Source organism: Solanum dulcamara, chromosome 4 (assembly GCF_947179165.1).
Source record: "Solanum dulcamara chromosome 4, daSolDulc1.2, whole genome shotgun sequence".
NCBI lineage: Eukaryota > Viridiplantae > Streptophyta > Magnoliopsida > Solanales > Solanaceae > Solanum > Solanum dulcamara.
In genome coordinates, this window is record NC_077240.1 from 22,827,216 (window position 1) to 22,851,811 (window position 24,596).

General features: G+C 36.0%; 1 protein-coding gene across 1 annotated transcript; it reads left to right on the forward strand.

Annotated features, from left to right (window-relative positions):
* Positions 1 to 1,307: 1,307 nt before the first annotated feature.
* LOC129886978 (protein SEMI-ROLLED LEAF 2-like) lies at positions 1,308 to 21,135 on the forward strand. Its single transcript, XM_055961896.1, has 19 exons — positions 1,308 to 1,933; positions 3,348 to 3,422; positions 3,666 to 3,781; positions 8,977 to 9,091; positions 9,206 to 9,334; positions 12,991 to 13,038; positions 13,834 to 14,030; positions 14,121 to 14,317; positions 14,437 to 14,729; positions 14,985 to 15,134; positions 15,241 to 15,660; positions 15,812 to 15,961; positions 17,254 to 17,329; positions 17,538 to 17,665; positions 17,786 to 17,986; positions 18,072 to 18,212; positions 18,294 to 18,416; positions 19,921 to 20,133; positions 20,600 to 21,135. Exons 1-19 carry the CDS (start codon positions 1,802 to 1,804, stop codon positions 20,750 to 20,752), a joined length of 3,057 nt encoding a protein of 1,018 aa, XP_055817871.1. The 5' UTR covers positions 1,308 to 1,801; the 3' UTR covers positions 20,753 to 21,135.
* Positions 21,136 to 24,596: the final 3,461 nt, after the last annotated feature.

Genomic DNA, 24,596 nt, shown 5'->3' on the forward strand with positions numbered 1-24,596 from the left:
AAGTGAAATAATTAATACATGAATAACTAATATGTGTATAACTAATACCTGCATAACATAATACATAGATTTACTTATAACTAATCTCTATATTACTAATACATGTATATTCTAACCAGTTGCTAAATGCCCCTAAAGGTCTGGATTTTGAATCTTGGTTGTGGAAAAAAAAATCCTTTATAGAGAGAGCTTCTCTCAAACTTTGAGTCAAGATTATTGAAAAATCTTTTGTAAAAAATGCTTCTCCCAAATAGGTCCCACACCACGTGGAAATCTTGATTACGAATCTTGTTTATGAAAAATGTATTTGATAGCAGTGACAGATTCAGGATTTTCACTAAGATGGTTTGAAAAATAAAAATGTAGTGCTTGAGATTTGAACTTGAAACCTCAAGGTGAATTATGTACTTCCTCAACCACTAAGCCAATTTCTTATTTTACGGAAAATGGTCAAATATACCCCTGTACTATTGAAAATAGTATAAATATACCCCGGTTATACTTTCGGGTTAATATACCCCTACTGTTATACTTTCAGTTCAAATATACCCCTCTTATACTTTGGTACAAATTCACTTTTAATTTTAATGGAATAACACTTGAATAGCTCAAAATTAAAGAATTCATTCCCAATTTTAAATATCTGATTTTTTTATGAATAAATAAATTTTTCAAGTACTAATTTAAGTTTGTTTTTTTTCTTATAAATGACAATACAAAATGCATTGCATAATTTTAAGTACTAATATATAGAATTTCTAAATACTAATTTGAGTATTTTTTTTCTTACAAAATACAATAGGGTATATTTAGCCCAAAAATATAACGAGAGGTATATTTAAACTATTTTCAATAATACAGGGGTATATTTGACCCTTTTCCGCTTATTTTATGTTCACAGGGTTCAAAATTTCTCTCTCTCTCTATATATACACATATTAAAAAATTTAAAATACTTTATATATACCGTGTAATTTTTTACAAAGGGGATTTAGGTGAACACTCTAGCTTGCCTTTAGATCTGCCCCTGTTTGACAGAGAATAATTCTCTCAAACTTTGAGTCAAGGTTATGAAACTTTTTTTTTTTAAGTAGAAATTGCTTCTCCCGAATGAATCCTACACAACGTGAATTCAACTTAAAAAATCCTTAATAGAAGCGCTTCTCCGAAATAGGCATGTACGACATAACTTCAAATTAGTCCAATTCTATTACGAATATGGAACATTGAATGCCCGATGGAAAACAAAAAAATTATAATTCTATGATTACACTATTATTCTATGGACTATATTATTCAAATTTTGTAATCCAAAATTTCTAATAGTATTTTTTCCCCCCTATTTTGTGTGGTGTTGTCCTGCTCCCACCACCACGTAGCCGTTGCGCAATTGTTGATGACAGTAATAAAACTAGAGAAGGAACGTGAGTCCCATGCAAAACATTGGGAGAGTCCATATTGAAATAGAGAAGAAAATACCCATATTCTCTCCCATTCGTCTTGCCGTTTGAGGAAGTTGGAGATCTGTGAGAATTCTCCGATCATCCTCTTTCCTCTGGCATTCATTCTCAATTTTCATACATAATCATCCCTTCTTTTTAATCATACCCATTTCTCTACTTTCTTTTTCTTTTTTCTCTCAGTTTTTTACCAATCTTGAATTGGCCCAGTAAAAAGAGGAAATTTTTGTTTTTGGTGGGTGTTTCTTGAAATTCCAAACTAAAACAGGAAAACCCACCTTCTGTTTTCTTTGATTTTGGAGAAAAGGGGAAATTTTGTAGGGAATTTTAATTTGTTGAAAATGGGTATTTCTCATCAAATAATGCCGGCCTGTGATCAGCTCTGTGTCTGTTGTCCGGCAATGCGGACAAGGTCCCGCCAACCTGTTAAGCGTTATAAGAAGCTGATTTCTGATAGCTTTCCTCGATCTCCGGTTAGTCTTGTTTAACATTCAATTAATTTTTTCATTACTTATTTTATAATAGAGAATGAATTTTGTTATTTGTTTATCTTTTTCAATGTTCTTTTATTTGGGTGTTTTTGATTTCCCTAGTTTTAGTTTGGGGTATGAATTAGGAAACAATATGTTGTTGAACGAATATCATCTCTTGAGTTAGCCTTTTGGGCATTGGGTTAGACCCAAGATCCATTGATTTACATGCTATAAGAGCCTGACCCATTCATTTCATGGTTTACCCAAATGTTGGACCCCTATGTTATGTTTATCCACGCTCCAGACGTTTCAGTTATGGGTGTGAAGAGGTGTTGTCCTACATTGGTGGAGGAAATGAGTTGTTGTCTCCTCATATGTTCTTGGACATTCCTCAACTTTTGAGATTGAGTTAGACCTATGATTCATTTCTTTAATGCTTGTATGAAAAATAAAAAAATTAAAGAATATTGTGAAAATTGTATGATCTTGAATCCTTTGGATTACATACAATATGATCAAGAGGTTGGACTGATTACTCCTTCCCTCCATCCCACAAACAGCTCCTAGGTGGTGATTGTGCTCTATCTGATGAGATGTTGTACAACTTTGCATTCTGATTTGTTCATGCAGTTGAACCTTATATAAGAATCATAAAGGTAGTTGTCCAGCGATTGGCAGTGCATAGCTTGGGGTCAGGTGTTCTGTTTGAGAAACTTATAATTTTTCCTCAATGTATGTTGGAATTATACTCCAATGACATCCGGTAGGTTTTTTTGATGATTCTTATGTTAGGTGACTAGAAGTTGTTGTATAGTCTATTGCTTTTAGATGTTCAGCCTATCTGGTAGTTTTAGAGGATTAAAGGCTTCATTTAACTGTTCCTATGTTATTTTCTACGGAGTTAACAAACCCGTTTCAGTATGTGTTACTAGTATTTGTGCTTCCTAATTATCCACAATTTGCTCCACTCTTATATATTCAGCCAAACTATGGTGCCTATTACATGGTAAAATATGTGAAAGGTCATTACCCATTAGTTGCCAACACGTGGTTTGACTAATAACACCGTCTAACAGTTGTAGTTCTGGCTTAGTTGGGATTAGATTAAGTTGGTGTGAATAACAAAACTTGGCCCCAGTTCGGTTGGGGAGATGAAGTGACTTTAGCACAGGTAGGTTTTTATGTTGTTCCCTATGGAGTATGTTTCTTTTAGGATTATAGACCATCATTGTAGCAGTGATGTATCCTTGATATTTGCGTTTGAGCTTCTTGAATAACTTGAGGTAGGATAATAACCTCCTTAACATTTCCTATGCTTTCTTTATTCACTGGAAGCATTAGAAGTTGATTTTTTTTTATTGGTTTGAAAGGACTAAGTTTCTTCAAGAACTAAGTTATCTTTTATCTTTGACAGGATGGAGAACCTAATGATCGAATGATCAACAAATTGTGTGAATATGCTTCAAAAAATCCACTTCGGATACCCAAGGTTGTGTTACTGAGATACTGAACAAACTTGATAAGATGGACTTATTTTGATTTTTAAATTTAAGATTCATTTCTTGTTCCGTTTTCTCCTTAAAAGCATTTAGATAGTATTCTTACAACCATGCAATAATATATGGGATTCCCATAAATTGTTGAGATTTTGATAAGCCTCTATGCTATACCATTATATATTTTACCCTATTTCAAGTTTGGGAAAAGCTGATGAACTTCAATCTATGGCCAGATAACGACTGTTCTTGAGCAAAGGTGCTACCGGGAACTAAGAAACGAGAATCTCGGGTCTGTAAAGGTAGTCATGTGTATCTACCGGAAGTTGCTTACAACCTGTAAGCAACAAATGTAAGTTCCTTGCTCTTTTTACATTGATGGAAGAAGGTTTCTGATCAAGAAAAGGATAATGTTGTGAATATGTGCTAATCTTTCTTTTACATTGTCTAAAGACATGATGTGAGTTATACAAGGTTCTGAGCCACTATAGACATACATCAGAAAAGTTGTTTCTTCTCATCTCATGCTCTAATACTGAACGAGTCTACTAGTTTTTTTTTTTTTACTTCTCTGGTATCAGAAGACAAGGTTAGTATTAGGCCATTTACAATGAATTTGATGTTTTATTGATTGTCACGGTAATGATTCTATTAGAGTAGTGAAAGACAGATTTTGTATGTAGTATTTGTGATGTAGCAAGGGCGAAATGGAGAAGAAAAGAGGATAAAGAAGAATACAAGGATAGAGGTCAATTCCTAGATACTTATTCTTCAAATTAAGTATGTTAAAAATAAAATGCAAAGGTTCTATTTATATAGTAAGGAACACCGAATAACATACATTCCTGAAATAATGAGAAAATCTGTAATTAAGAGATAAAGGTAAAATCAAGGATAAAATAACCAACCTAACAGATAATGAAGACATATAATCTAATCAACCTAAGCCTAGTTTAGAATCTAACTGATTAAAATAATCTAGTAGAAGACTTCAACAACAGTTCATGTTTTTCTACTGTTAGAATAGGAATAGATATATACAATCCTACTTAGAATAGGAATATGAATAGGAATAAGAATAGCAATAGTATCCTAGTTGGTAAAGGATTGTATTGTAGTGTCTATAAATAGGGTCTTTGAGTAATAATGTAGATACACAATTCAATAATATTTTTCTCCTATATTTTTCACATGGTATTAGAGCCTTTACGATCATGGTAGAGAATTAAAGAGCTTCCGCTGCCGGTGGGCAGCTATTACTCATATATGTCGCCCGTCTGGCCAATGATTATGTTAGCAAAAGTCTGGGTCACTGTATATCTTTTCAGTGACTATTTCTTCATGTCTAATTTGCGCAATACCGTGTATCTTTACGGTGACTACATTTTCATATTTAATTTGCGTAGTACCGTGCATTTTTCCGGACTACTTTCTCATATCTATTTGTGTAGCACCATGCATCATTCCGGTGACTACTTTCTTATATCCGATTTGTGTAGCACCGTGCCATCTTTCCGGTGACTATTTTTTCATATTCTATTTGCATAACACCGTGCCATCTTTCTGGTGACTACTTTCTTATTTGTTTTGGGTCGTGCCATCATTCCGACCCTACCCATATCATTCTCTTTCTCGGTAGGGTCATGCCATCTTTCTGACCGTACTCTTATAATTTTATTTCTCAGATTGTGACTATTTTCAATCATCAAATCTAATAATCCAGCGCATGAGCATGTTCTAGCCAGTTTTACGGTGACTTTCTTCTTTAAGATCTACTCATCTATTGATTCCAAGACGATCCATATATTTTTATACCATATTTTGATCACTTTTCGGCGACCGCTGCATTGTGGAAAAAAAAACCAAGATGGAGCAACCATCTAGTTTTGTTGCTCAGGGTGAGTTTGGTAGCCTTGTATGTCGATTGTGTAAGTCACGCTATGGTCTGAAACAATCTTCTCAATCTCCTCCTTGGAAAGTCTACCCTTGTCGTTGGTGATGGTGATCTTGAAGACCTGCTCTTTCTTGGTTGGGATAGTGGTATTTCTGGGGATCAACAAAGTCATGACACCACCAGCAGTTTCAAGTCTAAGGGAAAGAGGTGTAACATCCAACAACAACAGGCCTTGCACCTTCTCATTACCTTCACCACTCAAAATTGCAGCTTGTACAGCAGCACCATAAGCAACAACTTCATCAGGGTTGATGCTCTTGCAGAGCTCCTTCCCATTGAAAAAGTCTTGCAGGAGCCGCTGAACCTTGGGAATCCTGGTGGAGCCACCAACAAGTACAACATCATGGAGAGAGTTCTTGTCCATCTTAGCATCTCTCAAACACTTCTCAACTGGTTCCATACACTTCCTGAACAGATCCATGTTAAGCTCTTCAAATCTAGCACGGTTATGGTGGAATAGAAATCAATACCCTCATAGAGAGAATCAATCTCAATTGTGGTCTGAGCAGTGGATGCAAGGGTCCTCGTATTAACTATATTTGTAACAAGCTAGGTACATATAACTTGTATGCACTAGCTTGAGGGGAGTGTTAGAATAGGAATAGATATATACAATCCTACTTAGAATGGGAATAGGAATAAGAATAGAAATAGTATCCTAGTTGGTAAAGGATTGTATTGTAGTGTCTATAAATAGGGTTTCTGTGTAATAATGTAGATACACAATTCAATAATATTTTTCTCCTATATTTCTCACATCTACTATTAACTCTCCTAGTCTTTGTTGGAAAAAGAAATCTCTCTTAATCTTTTAAAACTTGATTATTTTTCTGGTGGAAGAAAACTTGATTCTGATAAGCGAATGGAAGTCATCCTCAATAATCCATGTAGCATAATGTAGTGGTTGATCCTTCCGCTAAACAAGCTATACTAACTATTAGCTGATGACGTTAGGATCTCATTACTCAGTACATCTATGATATGAGATGAATCTCTGAAAGGTGAAGGCTTGGGCCCTGGGATACTATAAAAAAGAGAATGGAGGCTCAAATATGCCTCTTTAAGGTAGGTCAAATGCCTTTTAACACTATTTCCAACTTCCAAAGCTTCAGAAAAGTTGAAGGTGATGAATTAGAGACCAAGCCTCCCTTTTGTGGTCTCGCTTGAATGTTATAAAAAGAGGATTGTAGATCTGTCCACTTATAGTGTCCGAATGTCCACGGCTGTCACTCTTTCGAAAAGTTTCATCGTATGAGTCATAAATTTAATACCACGATAGTTTGAAACAACTTCCAATGTATCCTTTGTTCTTATATACCAGAACCAAGGTATTGCTTGTCTACTTGTTTTGCATATTTCCACTCCTTAATATAACATTAAATAGCTGGATAAGTCACTACATATAAGTCTAATATGTCAGCACGATATATCTTCTACCGTCTAACTACAATTGCTTTATATTCTTCTTTTCACGGTGTAAATACAATTGCTTTATATTCCTCTTTTCATGTTTCACTTTATACATTGAAAGATGAATGAAGATCCACTTCTGTCTTCCTAAATAGTAGTCCTTCCATTTCAATTTGTTTGTCTGGTTTTGACTTGGCACATAGTTTTTGAATATTGTGGTCTTAAACTAAAGATATGTAGAATATACTAAAATGCCATTTAATCTTGTGCTCTTAAACATGCCATGTGGAAAATTAGAATTAAAGAGTTGCCAAAAAAGAAACGAGGCATTCCTTGTGAAACAGACTAAAAAGAAAAGTAAGACAAACAAATTGAAATAAATGGAGTAATAGATTTAGCTATCATCCTACATCCATGACTGTCACGACTCACGACTTAAAAATGGAGGGCTTGTGACCATTGCCCAGCGGACATGTCCTTCTCCAAGCGACCCTTAATTAGCCAATCTTCAGGGAGAAAAACTCCATTTCCTTGAGCACGTTGTCCTAAATTAGCAAATCTTCATGTTCTGTGATCTTCATTTGCCAGAAAAGCACCTCTCGTGCTGTTGCAGTTCAAGTCATTTCTCTGTCTAGTGAGCTATTCGAGGTTTGGCTGTGGGCGTGTGGTTGAAACACCATTTGTGCAGTCACACTTTACAAAGGACAATTGTCTGATGCCCAATTCAACTGTTGTTAGTGCGCTTTCTCTCCAGACAGGCTACTGCCTTGCACATAGGAAAATTGTTTGGCACCCAATTGAACTATTGTGCTTTCTCTCTAGACATGCGACGACAATGCACAAAACAATTTGTCTCTTCTCTTGATTGATTCCCAGATCCAAGTTTTGAGTTTCCAACTTGTTGAAACTTCTTTTGCCCTCCAAACACCTCCAAGGGTCCTCCAAGCCCTTTTTGAAGACCCAATCCCATGAGCAAACAACACATATGCAAATGCTTCAACTGAATTACAAGCATCCATATCATGAACTTAAACGCCAATATACACATGCACAGTTTACTAGAAGGCCGATGGGTGTTTCAATTTTCCACTTTTCTCCGTCCTAAAAAGTAATGCGGTGTTAGCTATCACCTCACATCTAGCCTCACTTGTTTCACATTCACATATTTCTTGAATTTTAATTGCACAAATCTATAGTTTCTACCTTGATGTAGAAGTCAAACTAATTATCTCACTCTGAAATGAGGTTTGTTCAATATCTTACCTTTTTTTTGAATAATGATGGTGTCCAGGCCAACTTGCATGTACCTCGATTAATTTCATAGATTACTTGCTACCTTCCACCAACATAAGTACTAGATAACTCTGTCCGCACAGGCTTGGACAGATGGGAAAAAATCACTTAGTTTTTGCCTCTGCTGAGAAACCTCACGGTTCTCAACCCACTTCATTGACCACTAGGTCAAACCCTTACCCTTGAGTTCAAATATCTTACATTATTTAAGTACTCTTAAGTCATGTCATATTATGAGACACCAAAATATATCTTGTTAGCCACAAGCATGTCTCAACATGGCTTACTTGCATGCTTGACAGTTTTTCTGCATGGAGGTGTCACATTTGATAATTTGGCTACTGCAAGCTCAGACTCCAATATACTAAAAATCAAACTGCGACGAATCCCTTATTTTAGGTGCCATAATTTACTCTCTAGATTCTTCAACATATCAGGCCTCCTACTGATGGAGGTCATTATACGGGCAATATAGGAGATTAGAAACATATGCTTGCAAAGCTAATGGATAGCAGTAACTCTTGGAAGAATATTATGAAATGGAAGCTTTTGCACTTACTGAGGTTAAGTGAGGGAAACGAGGCTGAAATGAAAAAACTGATTTTTCCCTCATCTGCTACTGTACGAAAAGAAGCATTGATTCTTCTTCTACTAGGATATCTACAAAAGTCAAGGAAAGAGGACGATCTTGTACAAAATTTCGAAAGTTTACCCCTTTTCAGAGATATTTATGGTTCCATGATATAATTGTTTCTATCACTTGTTTTCCATTAGTTTTTAACCGATTGGAGATCATTGATTTGTTTCTGAACTATGGGATTTCTTGATTTTCTTTACTGTTTTTCGTACAATGAGTCCTGAAGACCTGAACTATTACATATGCACTGCAGGCCACTATTTGCAGGCAGCTTTCTCAGTATAATACACATTTTGCTGGATCAGATCAGGCATGATGAAATGCGCACAGTTGGATGCCAAGCTCTTTTTGACTTCATAATTAACCAGGTCAATAGCTTCTTCTTTTGGCTTTAACCTATATTGGTGATAGTTATCTTGAAGATAACACAAGTTTCCTCAACAGTTAAAGCTTATTTTCGAATTTGACTGTGCATTGTGCAGAGGGACTCTACATATATGTTTAACTTTGAAGGCCTGATTCCTAAAATCTGTCTTCTTGCTCAAGAGATGGGTGAGGATGAAAGGGTGATTAAAATGCGCTGCGCTGGTCTTCAAGCTCTGTCCGCTATGGTAAACTACCAAATAAACTTCCAGTTATTTTCCTGATGCTCTTTCTGCGTACCGCTAGGGTGTGTATGCAGACTTTACAAAAAGATATAGGAGTAAAGTTGTATAGCAGCCTTGTCTTTTGTTTCTACATAAGCATTGCGCTAGGACAATGGCTTAGATCTTTGAAGACTATAGATATTTCATCATTCCATGCATTCATTGTATAATTGTGGCTTAGATCTTTGAAGACTGTAGATTTTTCATCGTTCCACGGATTCAATGTATAATTGTGCCCCATAAAGTACTCCATAAAGTATGAACCAAAGCTTACAAGTGGTGTCTTATTGAAGCACATCTTCATCATTCAATATTAGAACTGCAGAGATATGTCTAACTTGAAGAAGATTGCCTTTTAGGGGTCGTTTGGTAGTGTGTATAAGAATGATGCTAAATAAAGTGTATTAGTAATGCTTGCATTAGTTCTACTTGTATTAGTAATGCTTGCATTAATTATACATAGATCATTTCTTATGCATTGTTTGGTTTGGTGTATTAAAAATAACATGCGTTAGATAAAAATATTTATTTACAAAGGTACCCTCCACAATTTATGGTGGAAAAGATGTAAAAAGGATATTGAGGGGCAATTAGATCTTTAACCATGTTAATGTATGAATTAACACCCCTTGCATTACTAATACTATGGATTTCCATGTATTAGTAATACATACCTCAATACACAATTTAGTTATACATAGAGCCCGTTTGGATGGGCTTTAAGTTGGTCAAAATCAACTTAAAGCCCCTTTTTAGCTTTTGGACGTGTTTGCCTAATGCTAACTTTAAGCCATAAAGTTCTTAAAGTCAGTTAAAAATGAAAAGTTAGGATTCCTAACTTTTTTTTTCTAAGTGCTTAAAGTTATTTTCTTTGACCATGGAAATTACTTTTATATCCCTTGTATTTTAACTAAATTCCCAAACTACCCTTGGAGTAACTGGTAAAGTTGTTGTCATGTGACCAGGAGGTCACGGGTTCAAGCCTTGGAAACAGCCTCTGGTAGAAATGCAAGGTAAGGCTGCGTACAATAGACCCTTGTGGTCGGGCCCTTCCCCGGACCCTGCGCATAGCGGGAGCTTAAGTGCACCGGGCTGCCCTTTTTAACCCTAAAATTCGCATCATTTTCCTCATTTAAGCACTTTTATCCAAACACTCAACTACTTATTTATAAAAATAACTTTCAGCACTTCAAAGTTCTAAAAGCACTTCATACATAAAAGTTACTTTTTTTAAGCCCATCCAAACGGGCTCATAGGTTGAAAAAGTGTACCAAACAAGGTACTAGTAATACACAAAATTAATGCATGCATTATTTTCTCCAATACACTCTACCAAATGACTCCTTAAAGATTTGTAGAGAAGTCTTTGAATTAGTTCCTGCACCTGCACCATTGAATTTTAGAACTGGCAATACTGTGTCCAAAAACTGTAACACAACACTTTGAGGTTTTTTTCAAATTTTCTTTTCTTCGATATGCTATACTTGAGCCGAGGGTCTATCGGAAAAAACCCCTCTTTCTGCACAAGGTGGGGTAAGGTCTGCATACACACCCTCCTCCTCTGACCTTTTGCATCATGTGTTAATAATACGTGAAACAGTACACTTTTGGAGAATTCATTGCTTCTAACTACGATGAAGTTTGTGCTTAGCATTTTGCTGTGAGTTGCTCCTCTACTGCTTCCTCTGCTGAATATAAATATTTGCTTTGATAAGGAAGTTGCTTATGAGTACTTTCATTGTGAATTTCACTTTAATGTGTGGTTGCTGTCGGATTAGTGATGTGATTTTCAAAGTAAATGAATCCCTAAATTTGGAAGCATGTAAGATTGATGTAGCTATTGGAAATAATGGGGATTGTGATCTCACAAGCATGCTGAAAATTTGAAGTTCCCTAGTTCAAATCTAAGTAAAAAAAGTGATTTTGAAATTGAACTAATTTGTAACTAAGATTTAAAATTAAAATTACTAAAACTAAACTTAACTTGTGTGTTTGGTATAATGGAAAATATTTTCTGAATAAGTTATTTATTGTGTTTGGTTGTCAAAAAATCTTTTTCGAGGAAAACATTTTCCACAAAGAAGGGATTGGGTCGTGGTCAGCCTAACCAATTCAACATCTCTGTTATGTAATAGAAGCGTTGGTATGGAGAAGCTTATAAAATAGAGTTTGAAGGACTTGGTGTCAAATAGATTGATGATCTTTGAATCATTTGACTGGTTTGAAAGAAAAAGCTTGTATCTGCATCTCACTCGATGCATAATCTATTAACAGAACACTGTTTTGACCCAAAGTTAAATTCTACTAAATTCATAAACTAATATATATATTTCCTCCATTAATTAATTCTTCACAACTATCAATAAATAATAGCTAATTCTATGGACTACAAATATTACAAATAATTCATCTAAATAAGAATTGATCAACCATTTGAACAAGTTACAGTAAACAAAAAAGATCCAAAAGAAAATTGCTTTTGGTCAAGAAGGTATAGGAATCTGGAAACTGAGCAAGGTCACCACTGCACAGCAATGAGAAGAACTGAAAAAGCTGTTACTGCAACAAAGAACTGAGAAGAAGCCTAGGACTCTTGGAGCTTGAGATATGAAATGTGGAGAACAATTACTTTGTCCGCTAAATGTTTAAATTGAATAGCGTCAATGACAGTGAAGCTTTTTCTTTCCTCCATTTCGGCAAAGAAAGTGGATTTCTACAATAATAGCTAGTTGACTAGAAGGGGTGGACTCATGATACACTAGAAAAGGTGTAGGAGCTCTCTGGGGGCAGAGGGGGGAAGAGACAAAAGGGTGGAAGTACTCTGCCTCACATTGAATTGTAACCCTTAGTGGCGCCATTTGTCTGCTCCACTGTCTTCAGGCCTTATTCATTTGGATGACTGTGTTGCTTTAGCAGATAATGCCACATACATGGTTTGTTTGTGATGGTAGATCAATGGTGCATTTTCTAGGAACATGTAGGAAGGATTGTTTGGCATGTAATGATAGTGCATTTTCCATGAACATGTTGGAAATACCATTTCCCATGTTTGCTAAAGCAGTTGTTTTTCAGTCTGGATGTATTGGACATTTTGCTATCAATCACTGTGGGCCAGATGGATAGAATCTAGAAAATGTGTTATGCTGGCAGTGGTGTTGTGTGTTTTGGTGTGTTTGGACAAAATATAATGAAGGACTTCTAATATCAGTGCAATTTGTTGAAACCCTATAAAAAAGAGCTAATTATATCATGTAAGGCCATTGCTTTTATATCACCTTACTTTGACTGATCCACATCCAGACTGCAATCTTTGCTTTCCATTTTCAGCTTCTTTTGATTTAGAGGAATCTTGTCCTTCGCTATTCTCTCCAAACCTTCTTTTCTTGTAAATGGAAGGTCCTGTTACTGATTCTGAAAGTCGGAAAAGAAACAACAACTACATGCAGCTTCATTGGTTGGTCCGTGTGAGGATTCTGATATTATTTACTTTTGATGTTTGTCTTGCCACTCACTTTGTCAGTTTCTTTAGCTGGATCTCTGGATTATTTAGGTGAAGTCTGATTTCATTTGCAATGGATAGTCTGAGCAATTCTGTTCTTTTGTCAACTTCTCATGTACAGATATGGTTTATGGGTGAATTTTGTCACATGCCAGCGGAATTCGATAGTGTAAGTTATTGCACAGACTATTTCTATGCTTCTCTGGTTAATCAGTTGTTAATATAATTGGTACAGTATTTCCATTAAGTGAGGTCTTCTTTTTCCCAATTTCAGAACTATTGTGTTGTTTAGGCCAAATCTCATTATCTTCCACAGATATTTTTGGTTGCACCTTGTTCAAAATTCCATCTTGCATGTCTATTATTATTCTTTTAAATTGGATCACATTTTTATTGTCATTAAAGGCTTTATATATTTTTGCATCACAATTTTTTCTACTTTGCATATACTATGTGTGAAGAAAAGAGTGAAGAATATGCTGAGATTGAATTGTTTGATTACTCTCTTAAGTTAGTGCAGATTAAATGGTGTTTACAAGAAATTACAGGCTTATAGTCTTGCTAAATTACATAACTATAGGATAAGGGATTCTTTTCATGTTTACAAATTCTTAATGATCTTCTCCAAGTTGGAATGTGCATATTGTGCTCCTAACTCATAGCAAATATAAACTTGATCCTAAACTTCCAAATGATTTTATAAGAATATCTCTAAATGCTCCATTTGAGTTTACATAGTGGTAGTGTCAATCTATATCAATGTGCCTTGTTTTTCTAGTGAAACAAGATGCCTATTTATACGTGTAAAAAACAGTGTGCATCTTACATTTGCCTAATGCAGGATTATCAATACTTGTTTAAATTCTTACATTCACATACTAACACTTGCATTTTCTAAGGAAGTATTGGGAAGTCCTGTCTGGTGATTGAGTTTATTTTGGTTTAATGTCATTTATCTTACCAGGTGACGGCTGCAGTATTGGAGAATTGTGAAGGCCCTAAAGAAAAGCTGGATCTTAATAATGATAGTCAAGATAAACAGATTAATGGAGTCCAGCTAGTTTCTTCCGGTGGAAACCAGATGCCGTCATCCCCTAATGAATTGAGAAGGGCTACTTCTTGGAGGAATATAGTGACAGACAGAGGCCTTAATGTGACTGCGTAATTCCTCTTTCCATGGTCTTTACATATGTTAATTATTTTTATTTTTGTAGATAGTCTCACCTCCAATTACATTTCTCTTATGAACAGGGAAGATTCAAGAAACCCCATGTTTTGGTCAAAGGTGTGCTTACATAACATGGCGAAGTTAGCAAAGGAGGCAACAACTGTACGGCGTGTTCTGGAGTCCTTGTTCCGTTATTTCGATAATGCTGATCTTTGGTCTCCTGAACATGGAGTTGCCCTTGGTGTTTTGCTTGACATGCAATCTATTATGGAAAATTCTGGTATTTGACCTTTCTTTAATCTCAGTGATTACCCTTTTTTTCTTTTGAATCTTGGAGTTAAGCAGCATATTTGTCACCTTTACGCCTTGGACTCACTCTATGCCTTTCCGTGAATGCAGGGCAGAACATACATTTCTTGCTGTCTACTTTGATCAAGCACCTTGATCATAAGAATGTCCTTAAAAATCCAAATATGCAGATAGAAATTGTTGAAGTTGCCAGCTCCCTTTGTAAAGCAACAAAGGCTCAATCATCTGTGACGATAGTTGGTGCGTTCAGTGATATGATGAGACACCTCCGCAAGAGCATACTCTGTTCCCTTGATGATTCAGAACTTGGGGAAGAAGTAATTCAATGGAACAGAAAGTTATACACAGCTGTTGATGAATGCCTTGTACAACTGTCGCTGAAGGTAAATTTCATGCTTTATCCCTAAGTCTAGTTTTTTTTTATTTCCACTTTTCAAGGTCACCAAAAGTATGCACTATGCCTATTTACCTTCGTTCTAAATGAGGTTATCAGTTTTGAGAAATTTTGTTTCATGAGATCCTCAGAAACATCATCCTAGATGTATCGCCTGAAAAGAAGAGAGGAAAAACTTAATATGCTGCCTAAGTTTACGTGGCTGAGTGTAAACGATGTAAATTGTGATCCCTCTGATAAACAGGTAGGAGATGCTGGTCCTATTCTTGATGTGATGGCAGTGATGCTGGAAAGCATATCAAATGTAACAGTTATGGTGAGGAATACAATGGCTGCTGTTTATCGAACTGCTCAGATTATTGCATCCTTACCCAATCATTCATATAAAAACAAGGCAAGGAGGACTCCATTCATGGCATCTTTATTTTCTCTTAGTGATGCTTTCAACTGGTTGATTGTCAAAATCCTTTTTTTCATTTTTTTCCTTCTATACCTTTCAGGCTTTCCCTGAGGCATTATTCCATCAAATTCTTTTAGCTATGGTCTCCCCAGACCATGAAACAAGGCTTGTGGCACATCGTGTCTTTTCTGTTGTACTTGTCCCATCTTCAGTTTGCCCCCGTCCTAAATCCGTCCATCCACGGTCAACAAAGGCTACTGGTATTCAGAGGACCCTATCTAGAACCGTTTCAGTGTTTTCTTCTTCAGCTGCACTTTTTGATAAATTAAAGAAAGAACAAACTCCCTCTCAAGACAATATGGCTGGAAAGGAAAAAAAATTCAATGCTAAATCATTGGTAAAGAACCAATCCATGCTGAAAAGATTAACATCAAGCTATAGTCGAGCTTATACTGTGAAAAGGAATTCATTACCTGGAACTGATGAAGGAAAAGAGAATGGTAACACAGAAGAGGAGCAGGTATGTGTTTGTGCTAAAGATATATAATATTGGTTGCCTTTCTAAAAATGAAAACAAAAAAATAGTGCATTTCAATTCAACATTTTACCTTTGGTTGGTAAAACAGATATATTTTCTTTGCTGCCCCTTACCACATTTTATTTCATTTCAGGATGGAATTTTTCTCAAGCTGAAAATTCGACAGATCAGCCTCTTGCTGTCTTCACTGTGGGTGCAGGCAATCTCTCCTACAAACACTCCAGAGAATTATGAAGCAATTGCTCATACTTACAGCTTGGTGGTGTTATTTTCACAAACAAAGGTGGTGATGTTTTTCTTGCTAGTGGATATTAATCTGCATCACTAATATATTTTCCAAACTCCTTTTATTTTGCTTCTTTATCTTCTTTATTTTTCTTTAAACTTTGTAGAACTTGAGTAGAGGTGCTTATGTATCTATATGCTTCGTATTACTGAGTGCAAGTTCTTTCACCCCCTTATGCTAATTTCTAGAGATTTTTTAAGTTATGCCGTTCTGAATTATCAAAGAAAGAATAGGTAGCTTGTACTTTGTACTCTAGGTACTATTGACCGTTCCTGCTGGTGTCTATGATCTTGAGTATTGCCTAGATATACAACTTTTTAGAAATATGAAATTAGTCCACATTATGTAGTGGCAAATCTTAACGTCTATTACAGATAAATAGGGCCAGTATTTAAAGTAGGTATCTGACTGAAGATTTGATGGAAACTTCTATTGCTAAACCATTTTTTTTTGGTGGTTGGTGTGTGTGGGAGAGGGGGGAGGGGGGAATGAGGATGTCGTGTCTACATCTGGGGAATAGATGAATTTCAAACCCTAAGAGCAAAGTTTGGAGCCCTGTTTGCTTCTTATGTGTTGGCCATCATGCAGAGCCAATTTTTCTTACCATTGAGGATAGGTTTCTTTTTTTGTTACATGACGTTTGTGTGATGACATAGATTGCAAAAATTGACTGGTATGATGAAATTAGTGCGAATGGATTTCTAGAAAATAAACACAAATGCCAGGATTTCAAAATCGAAGACCGGGTGGGTGGGTGGGGTGGAGAGAAAAAAAATCGGAAGTGTAATATTAAAAAATTTGAGGTGGACAAATAAAGCCTTTAATTATCTTTCTTCTTTTGAAAAGCTGGACTAACACGAATGTGATTGTGGAATTTTCAGTAGCAGCTGAATCTAGTCTTCAAATGTTCCGATTGAAATAAATTCATTTAGAAGATTTTGCATTAGTCCAGAACCTTTTGTTACAAAAATATTGTGGGTGTGCATGCAGGGTGTTAACACCCCGACAACATAAAAAGATTTTGGAACTATGGGATAAGGGTATATGTTGTTGGACTCTGCTCTATGATGAACTGAAATCTGCTCTAGAATGATAAACTAAGTGTATCTTCCTTTTCCCTAAATTGCTACATATCTCTCTTGTTTTCAGTCAATTTCATGTTCTTAATTTTTACTTGTTCCTCAGATGCTGACTATGTATCAGAAAGAAAAACTCTTGAATTTGCTTAATAACATTTGCAACAGTTGGCTAGGCTATTGTTGATAACTTTCTTGTATCTCGTCTTTCAGAAATCCAGCCATGAGGCTCTTATTCGAAGTTTCCAGCTAGCATTTTCTTTGAGGAACATTTCTATAGGAGGGAAAGGTATAACACAGTGGTTTGAATCTGAATTTGGCAAGTTCTTTATGTTCCTTTATCCTTAATAAAAGAGCATGTTATTTAGTTGCTTTACAAATGTCTGTATATGATCTGATATACTGTTAATTGGTGCTGTATTATTTAATCAAACCAGTGATAAGTAATTCCCTAGTAACACATCAATTGCCTCTTGTCATCTTTATTGTGTTTGCAGGATCTCTACCATCATCACGTCGCAGGTCGCTCTTTATGTTGGCAACGTCCATGATTATTTTCCTATCTAAAGCCTACAACTTTATCCCTGTTGTTGCTTGTGCTAAAGCTGCATTAACGGATAAAACAGTAAGGACTTTCATCAGTCATGTTTTGTTCAGTGTGTTCATTTGTGATTTGTAGATATGTGTTTCAATGCTTTTTCTGCAATTTATTCTAGTCTAATTCGGTGTTTAATGCCTTCAACAGGTTGATCCTTTTCTTCAGCTGGTAGATGACTGTAAACTGGAAGCTGTAACTGGTAAAACAGAGCATGCAGTCAAAGTTTATGGATCAAAAGAGGATGACGATGATGCCTTAAAATCACTTTCAGCAATACAACTATCTAGTAACCAAACTACAGAATACTTTGCTTCGATAATAGTCGAGAGCCTGAGGAATTCTTATAAAGTAAACATTGTATCTGTTCTCATTTTGTGATTCAATGATAACTTACGCAATGTTGCATGCATATTGATATTTGACCTATTTGCAGAATAAGACTGCTGCTATCAAGGATCAGTTGCTTAAAGATTTTCTTCCTGATGATGTTTGTCCTTTGGGAGCTCAGCTAGTTTCAGAAACTTCAGGGAAGATCTACCGATTCGGTTCAGTTGGTGATAATAGTCTGGACGAGGTAGTTGGAGCTGCTTCTAAGTCTTTTTATCTTTTTCTCCAATACTAGCCTTTATCTTACATCCTTGTTTTCTACTAGCAGATTGGGGACCTGACTCTGCCCATCTTAGAGGACGGTTTATCGACTGAGAATCAGAATTTATCTAACTCACATCTTACTCTGCAAATTCCAGACCTTTTAACTGTCACTCAGTTCCTAGATTCGGTATATTTCTGCTTTCATACCTTCCATTTTGTGTCATGCACAGAGTAACTGCAGAATTGGATAAGGAAGAGTATGGCTGTCATAATTCTTTCTAGGAACTTCTGGAAGATGTCCTGCAATTTCTTGTTCTTTTTATGTAAAGAAAAAATAGATCCTTTTTTCTCGTTATTCATTCTCAAGAAGGTGGTACAGGGGAAGTGAAGGTTCACTAGAATAAACTATGAAGCCAAAAAAAAAGGTTTTGGGCTTTTCTTTTTTTTTGACAAAGGTAACAAGTTTGTATGTAAATCTTCACTTCCCCTGTACGTTTTTTTTTTTTTTTGACTAAGGTAACAAGTTTGTATGTAAATCTTCATCACTAAGGCTGGAATCCCAATAATTTACATCACAGAGCTACATACAACTGAGTAGGCTCAGCAACCCAAAAAAGAAAACATATCTCACATCCAAGGTTAGAAAAAGAAGTAGTTTTTGGAAGTTTCTTATATTTGGAAATGGTGTTGTCATTCTAAGCATGTTTCCATATTATGAAAACTACTTTCTTAAATAGCATCAAATGGGAGAAAGGGTGAAGAATAAGGAGACTGATAGAAGAGAATAAGATAAAAATACAAAGATAGATCAAGTCAGTATTATTCATTAAGTTGCAGAAGGGTTTTATTCATAGAGTAAGGAACTCTTAATAAGCTAGATCTGCTATAATAATAATAATTTTTTATCTCTAATTAAGAGGTAAAGACATAAACAAACTAAGTAATAGGAATAAAGATATAATTTAATCTAGATCTTGAACAGGCTAACTCTAATCTAGGTAGTGATAAAGCTGAAGTCCAATTTAAAAAGTTAAACATTATTATCCAAAAGATAAAAGATAAAAACACAAAAGTCTGCAGGAAGACTTGTATAACAGTTTATCTTCTTTTATAAAATCTTTCAAAGCTCAGAAGTTGCATCACTGTTTAGAAGTAAACGTAAATCAAAGACAGATAAAACAAATGAAATAACGATAAAGGTAGAACTCAATCTAGATAATTATTAGGCTAAGTCTAGTCTACATAATGACAAAGATAATATCTAATGTAAAAGGTTAAATATTTGATAAACTCTAAAGAAGACTTATAGTATAGTTTTTTATCTTCATCTGCAATAAACTTTTCAAGCTCAGAGTTTCCTAGGTTTTCGCTTTCTTTACCTACTGCAGTTTGGTAGCTTTTAGGTTGTATTTGCTGTCTATGATGTATATGAGGTTAGGGAAGTGAAAAATGCTTCCTTCAATTTAGTGCTTTGTTTCCTGCATAGATGAAGTATTACTCAAACCAGATTTCCCTGGCGAGTTATCTAAGACGAATGTCTTTTATTGTGTTACTTCCTTAATTCTTTGAATGGTTAGGAACTTGCATAAAGATGACTAGATATTCTTTTCACTGGGATTATATCATGTAGGCAAGTCTCTTTCCCTAGACATAGTTAACTTTTCTATAATCATTTACTGAAACTTATGCAGTTATCTGATACAACACTTCAAGGAGGAAGACTCTCTGTCTCAACTTCTGATATGACTTTCAAGGACATGGCAGGCCATTGTGAAGCCCTTCAAGCAGGGAAGCAGCAAAAGATGTCACATCTAATGATTGCCCAAGCGTCTCAAGAAAATTCTTTTGACTATATCCTGGCAAATATGAAGCCTGCAAACAACTGTGATAATGTGAAATCTCCAGTAAGTATAAAAGAAATGTGTTCGTCTTATAGTTTTGACATCTTCAGTTTTGAATATCATTTCCATAACAAGACTGAAAGATGTGGTTTTAAAACCCGGTATAGTATGCAAAGTGTTGCTACCATACTATTTACTTTGCTATTACAAGGGAGGTAATAGCATTACCCATTTTTCCTTTCAAGAAAATCCATTTCGCACTGTTTTAAAAAGGAACCTTTAGGTTAGTAGACTTCAAAGTGGAACTGCGGAGGGCTACTAAGAAGCAACTTACATGCAGTAATAACTAAGAAGCAGTTTCACATTGAAGTGCTAGTTTATGGCCGCTTCTATGGCACCAGTTGTTGCTTCATTGAATTTGCTTCTCTAATAGGCTCACGCTTCAACTTTAATACGTTCACACTTCCTTGTTAGTGTACATGTTTATTAATATCCATAGTTTCAGCTCTGAAACTCATGTATGTTGCAGGTTGAACATACACATGTGAAGCGTGGCTCTGAGTCCAATCTGTCGAATCCCTTTATCACTGTCCCTCCAATGCCATGTGCAGCTGAATCCAACTTCTTTGCGCTACCTGCTTCAAGTCCATACGACAACTTTTTGAAGGCAGCTGGAAGTTAAAAAAGTCTTATCATTTTTAAGAGATTGAGAGGGGTAGCAAAAGCTTGAAGAGTCTCTTTTATCTAAATTTTGCATAATTCTGCTGCCAATAATTTTCTGATTGTAAACAATTTTGAGATCTGCTTATTGACGTACTGGTACATATTCTGATATCTTTCTTCTTGTATCGTTCTTCCTATTCATTTGATCCAAGGGAAGGTACTAAGTCGATCGAACATTCATGAATTGAGGAGTTTTGTATAGAGATTTTTCAAAAGAATATAAGATTATAGAAATAGAGGACTATGAAACTTCTATATTTTTTTAAAGCTTAGGTTGGCAAATATCAATTCTATGTAAATGTACATATGTTCTATTATAAATATCATATAAGTCATAAATGAAAGCACTAATTTTTCTTGTCTGTTTTAGTTCTTTGGGTGAAAGGTTTCTGTACTTCAGTTATATTTGTCTGGTTTCATGGGCTTTTCACTTTTTTCTTCCTTGTGGTGGATGGAAATAGTGAACTTTGGTTATGTTTCTTCTGTTGTATAACACCTATATACGTACGTTACGTAGATATAGTGCATGCATTATATACATATACATATAACTAGGGGCGGAGTCAGGTAGGGCAAAGAGGGTTTCATGGTTAAAATCTAGAAGTGTTTATTTTTTAAATTGTTGTGATATATAGAGTTTAAGCAACTATGTGTAAATTGTATGGATTAATTAAATTGCATTGACCATAGTCAAGTAACATTTACAACATACACTGATTTCTAATGAATATCTTTTAATATACAAAGTACATATACATAGAAAATAGGAAAGACTACGTAAATTGGACCTATTAGTGAAACCATTTATCTAAATTGGACTCAATTCAAATTATTTATTCTTAATGGATCATGACCCAAACTATTTAAGCACTTGCCCACTTTCTCTTTTCTTATTTTGCGCCTAACGTCAACATCACAACTATAAATTAATCTTCTGTGATACTCCGTCGGTATATTGATACCACGATATCATATAGCACTGAGCTTAATTCTTTGTGATACTCCGACTATATATTGATACCCTATCAGTATCATATAGAATTTGACTCTTTTTTAAGAAATAATTAAGAAAAAATTATGGCAGTCATAATCTTATTTATTAAACTCTAAATTAGTAGAAAATTTATAAAAAAATTTCTCTTTTTGCAATTTTTTAAAAAATTGTAATCAAATTACGACTCTTTTTAAAAAAAAACTATTTTTAAATTAAAATATTGAAGTATTGAAACATACATCAATGATACCATGACAATATGTAGATATACGGTAATGGTATCATGGATGATTGAGTAATCTCATAGAAGGACTGAAGCAAACCTCAATGAAAACATTGTTCAGTTACCCTTTGATACCACCAGAGGATATTATACTTTGATGGTATCAAGGAGGAAGAAATAATCCTTCAATGAAGACACTACTCAGTTACTCTTTGATACCATCAGAGTATATTCATACATTGTAATATACTGTAAGGGGTCGTTTGGTGTGATGTATAAGAGGAGTTAATCTCGGAGTAAATTTTGAGTGGTCTTTAATCCCTTGTTTGGTTGCAAAGACTAGGATAACTTATCTCAAGATTAACAATTAGTACTGGGATAAGTTATCCTTCCTTGTAGGTGGAATAGTAATCTCAGGATAACATATCCTAGGATAAAAATGTAAGATAACAAAAATACTCCCTTAAACTCTCTTTTGTACACCACTTAATTTTACATTCATGTATATCAGATGGGAGAGTTTGACCACGGCTAGTGCCCTAGAGATGGGAGAGAAATTGAAGGATATAGGGGCCTGGGATAGTAGTGGGGATGCGAACAGTATGTGGGATAGGACGACTAGTTATATTAGGGTTGTAGCAAGGAAAATATTGAGAGTCTCGACAGGTAGCCATGGTCGGCATCGAGGGGACTGGTGGTGGAATGGAGAAGTGCAAGGGAAGGTGGAAGCAAAGAAGATGGTGTATGCGAAGTTGATAAAAAGCAAGGATGAGGTGGAGAAGTGGGAATAGGGAACTTTATAAGATAGCGAGGAAGAAGGCGAAGTCGGAGGTTTTGACGGCAAAAACAATAGCTTTTGAACGTTTTTATGCTGAACTAGAAGAGAAAGACGGGGATAGGAAATTATTCAAGCTAGCCAGGGCACGAGAGAGAAAGGCACGCGATGTGGATCAAGTGAAGTGCATTAAGGACGAGCATGGAAAACTATTCGTAGATGAGACCCTCATTAAATAGAAATGACAATCATACTTCCATAAACTCTTGAATGAAGAAGGGGACAGAGAGATTGTGTTGGGAGATTTGGAACATACAGGGAGGCGTCATAATTTTGGGTCCTGCAAGAGTATTACGGTCGAAGAGGTTAAGGGTGCTGTGCGTAGGATGCGCTTGGGAAGAGCGACCGAACCTAATGAGATTCCTGCAGAATTTTGAAAGAGCGCGAGCTCGGTAGGTTTGGACTGGCTGACTAGGTTATTTAATGTCATCTTTAAGATGGCAACGATGCCCAAAGAATGGAGGTCGAGCGTAATGATCCCTCTAAACAAAAACAAGGGGAATATCCAGAGCTGCAACAACTATAGAGGTATCAAGCTTCTAAGCTATACTATGAAAGTGTGGGAAAGAGTGGTGGAGATGAGGGTGAGAAGAGGCGTATCTATTTCAGAGAACCAGTTCGGATTTATGCCGGGACACTCAATTACAGAAACCATCCATCTTATGAGGAGACTAGTAGAGCAATATAAGGAGAAGAAGAGGGACTTGCATATGGTATTCATCGACCTAAAAAAGGCTTACGATAAAGGTGTACCTGTGGCGTACATTAGGGTGATCAAGGACATGTATGAGGGTGCCAAAACCAGGATAAGGACAGTAGGAGGGGACTCAGAGTACTTCCCAGTTGTGATAGGGTTGCATCAAGTATCAGCTCTTAGTCTATTTTTATTTGCCTTGGTGATGGATAGATTGACGCGATAAATTCAAGGTGAGGTGCCATGGTGTATGCTTTTCGCGGACGACATAGTCCTGATCGATGAGACTCATAGTGGAGTTAACGCTAAGTTGGAGGATTGGAGTCATACCTTGGAGTCTAAAGGGTTTAAGCTGAGTAGGACCAAGACAGAGTACTTAGAGTGCAAGTTCAGTAAAATACCTCAGGAGGTTGGTGCGGAAGTTAGGCTTGGTGACCAGGCCATCTAAAAAAAAAGTAGTTTCAAGTACCTTGGGTCTATCATGCAAGGCAGCGGGGATTGACGATGATGCCACACATTGTATTGGGGCAGGGTGTATGAAATGGAGGCTCGTTTCTGGTGTGATATGTGACAAGAAGGTGCCACCACAACTTAAGGACAGGTTCTACAAAGTGGTGGTTAGACTGACTATGTTATATGAGGTGAAGTGTTGGTCAGTTAAGGTCTCTCACATTCAAAAGATAAAAGTTGCGGAGATGAGAATGTTGATATATATGTATGGGCATACCAGGAGCGACACGATTAGAAATGAAGCTATTCGGGACAAGGTAGGAGTGGCCTCGGTGGAAGACAAGATGCGGAAAATGCGATTGAGATGGTTTGGGCATGTGAATAGGAGAGACACAGATGCCCAGTGCGGAGGTGTGAGAGGTTGGCCATGAATAGTTTCAGAAGAGGTAGGGGTAGGCCGAAGAAATATTGGGGATTGGTGATTAAATAGGACATGGCGCAGTTACAGCTTACCGACAACATGACCTTAGATAAGAGGGTGTGGAGGAACCATATTAGGGTAGAAGGCTAGTACATAGTCTTGTTATTCTTCCGTATTAGTAGGCTC

Excerpts from the sequence above, each read along its gene's own strand:
- LOC129886978 (XM_055961896.1), top strand. The coding sequence starts at position 1,802 with ATGGGTATTTCTCATCAAATAATGCCGGCCTGTGATCAGCTCTGTGTC. Across the intron at positions 14,730-14,984 it reads TTGTACAACTGTCGCTGAAG|GTAGGAGATGCTGGTCCTAT; the intron begins GTAAATTTCATG and ends TCTGATAAACAG. Across the intron at positions 17,666-17,785 it reads CTGCATTAACGGATAAAACA|GTTGATCCTTTTCTTCAGCT; the intron begins GTAAGGACTTTC and ends TGCCTTCAACAG.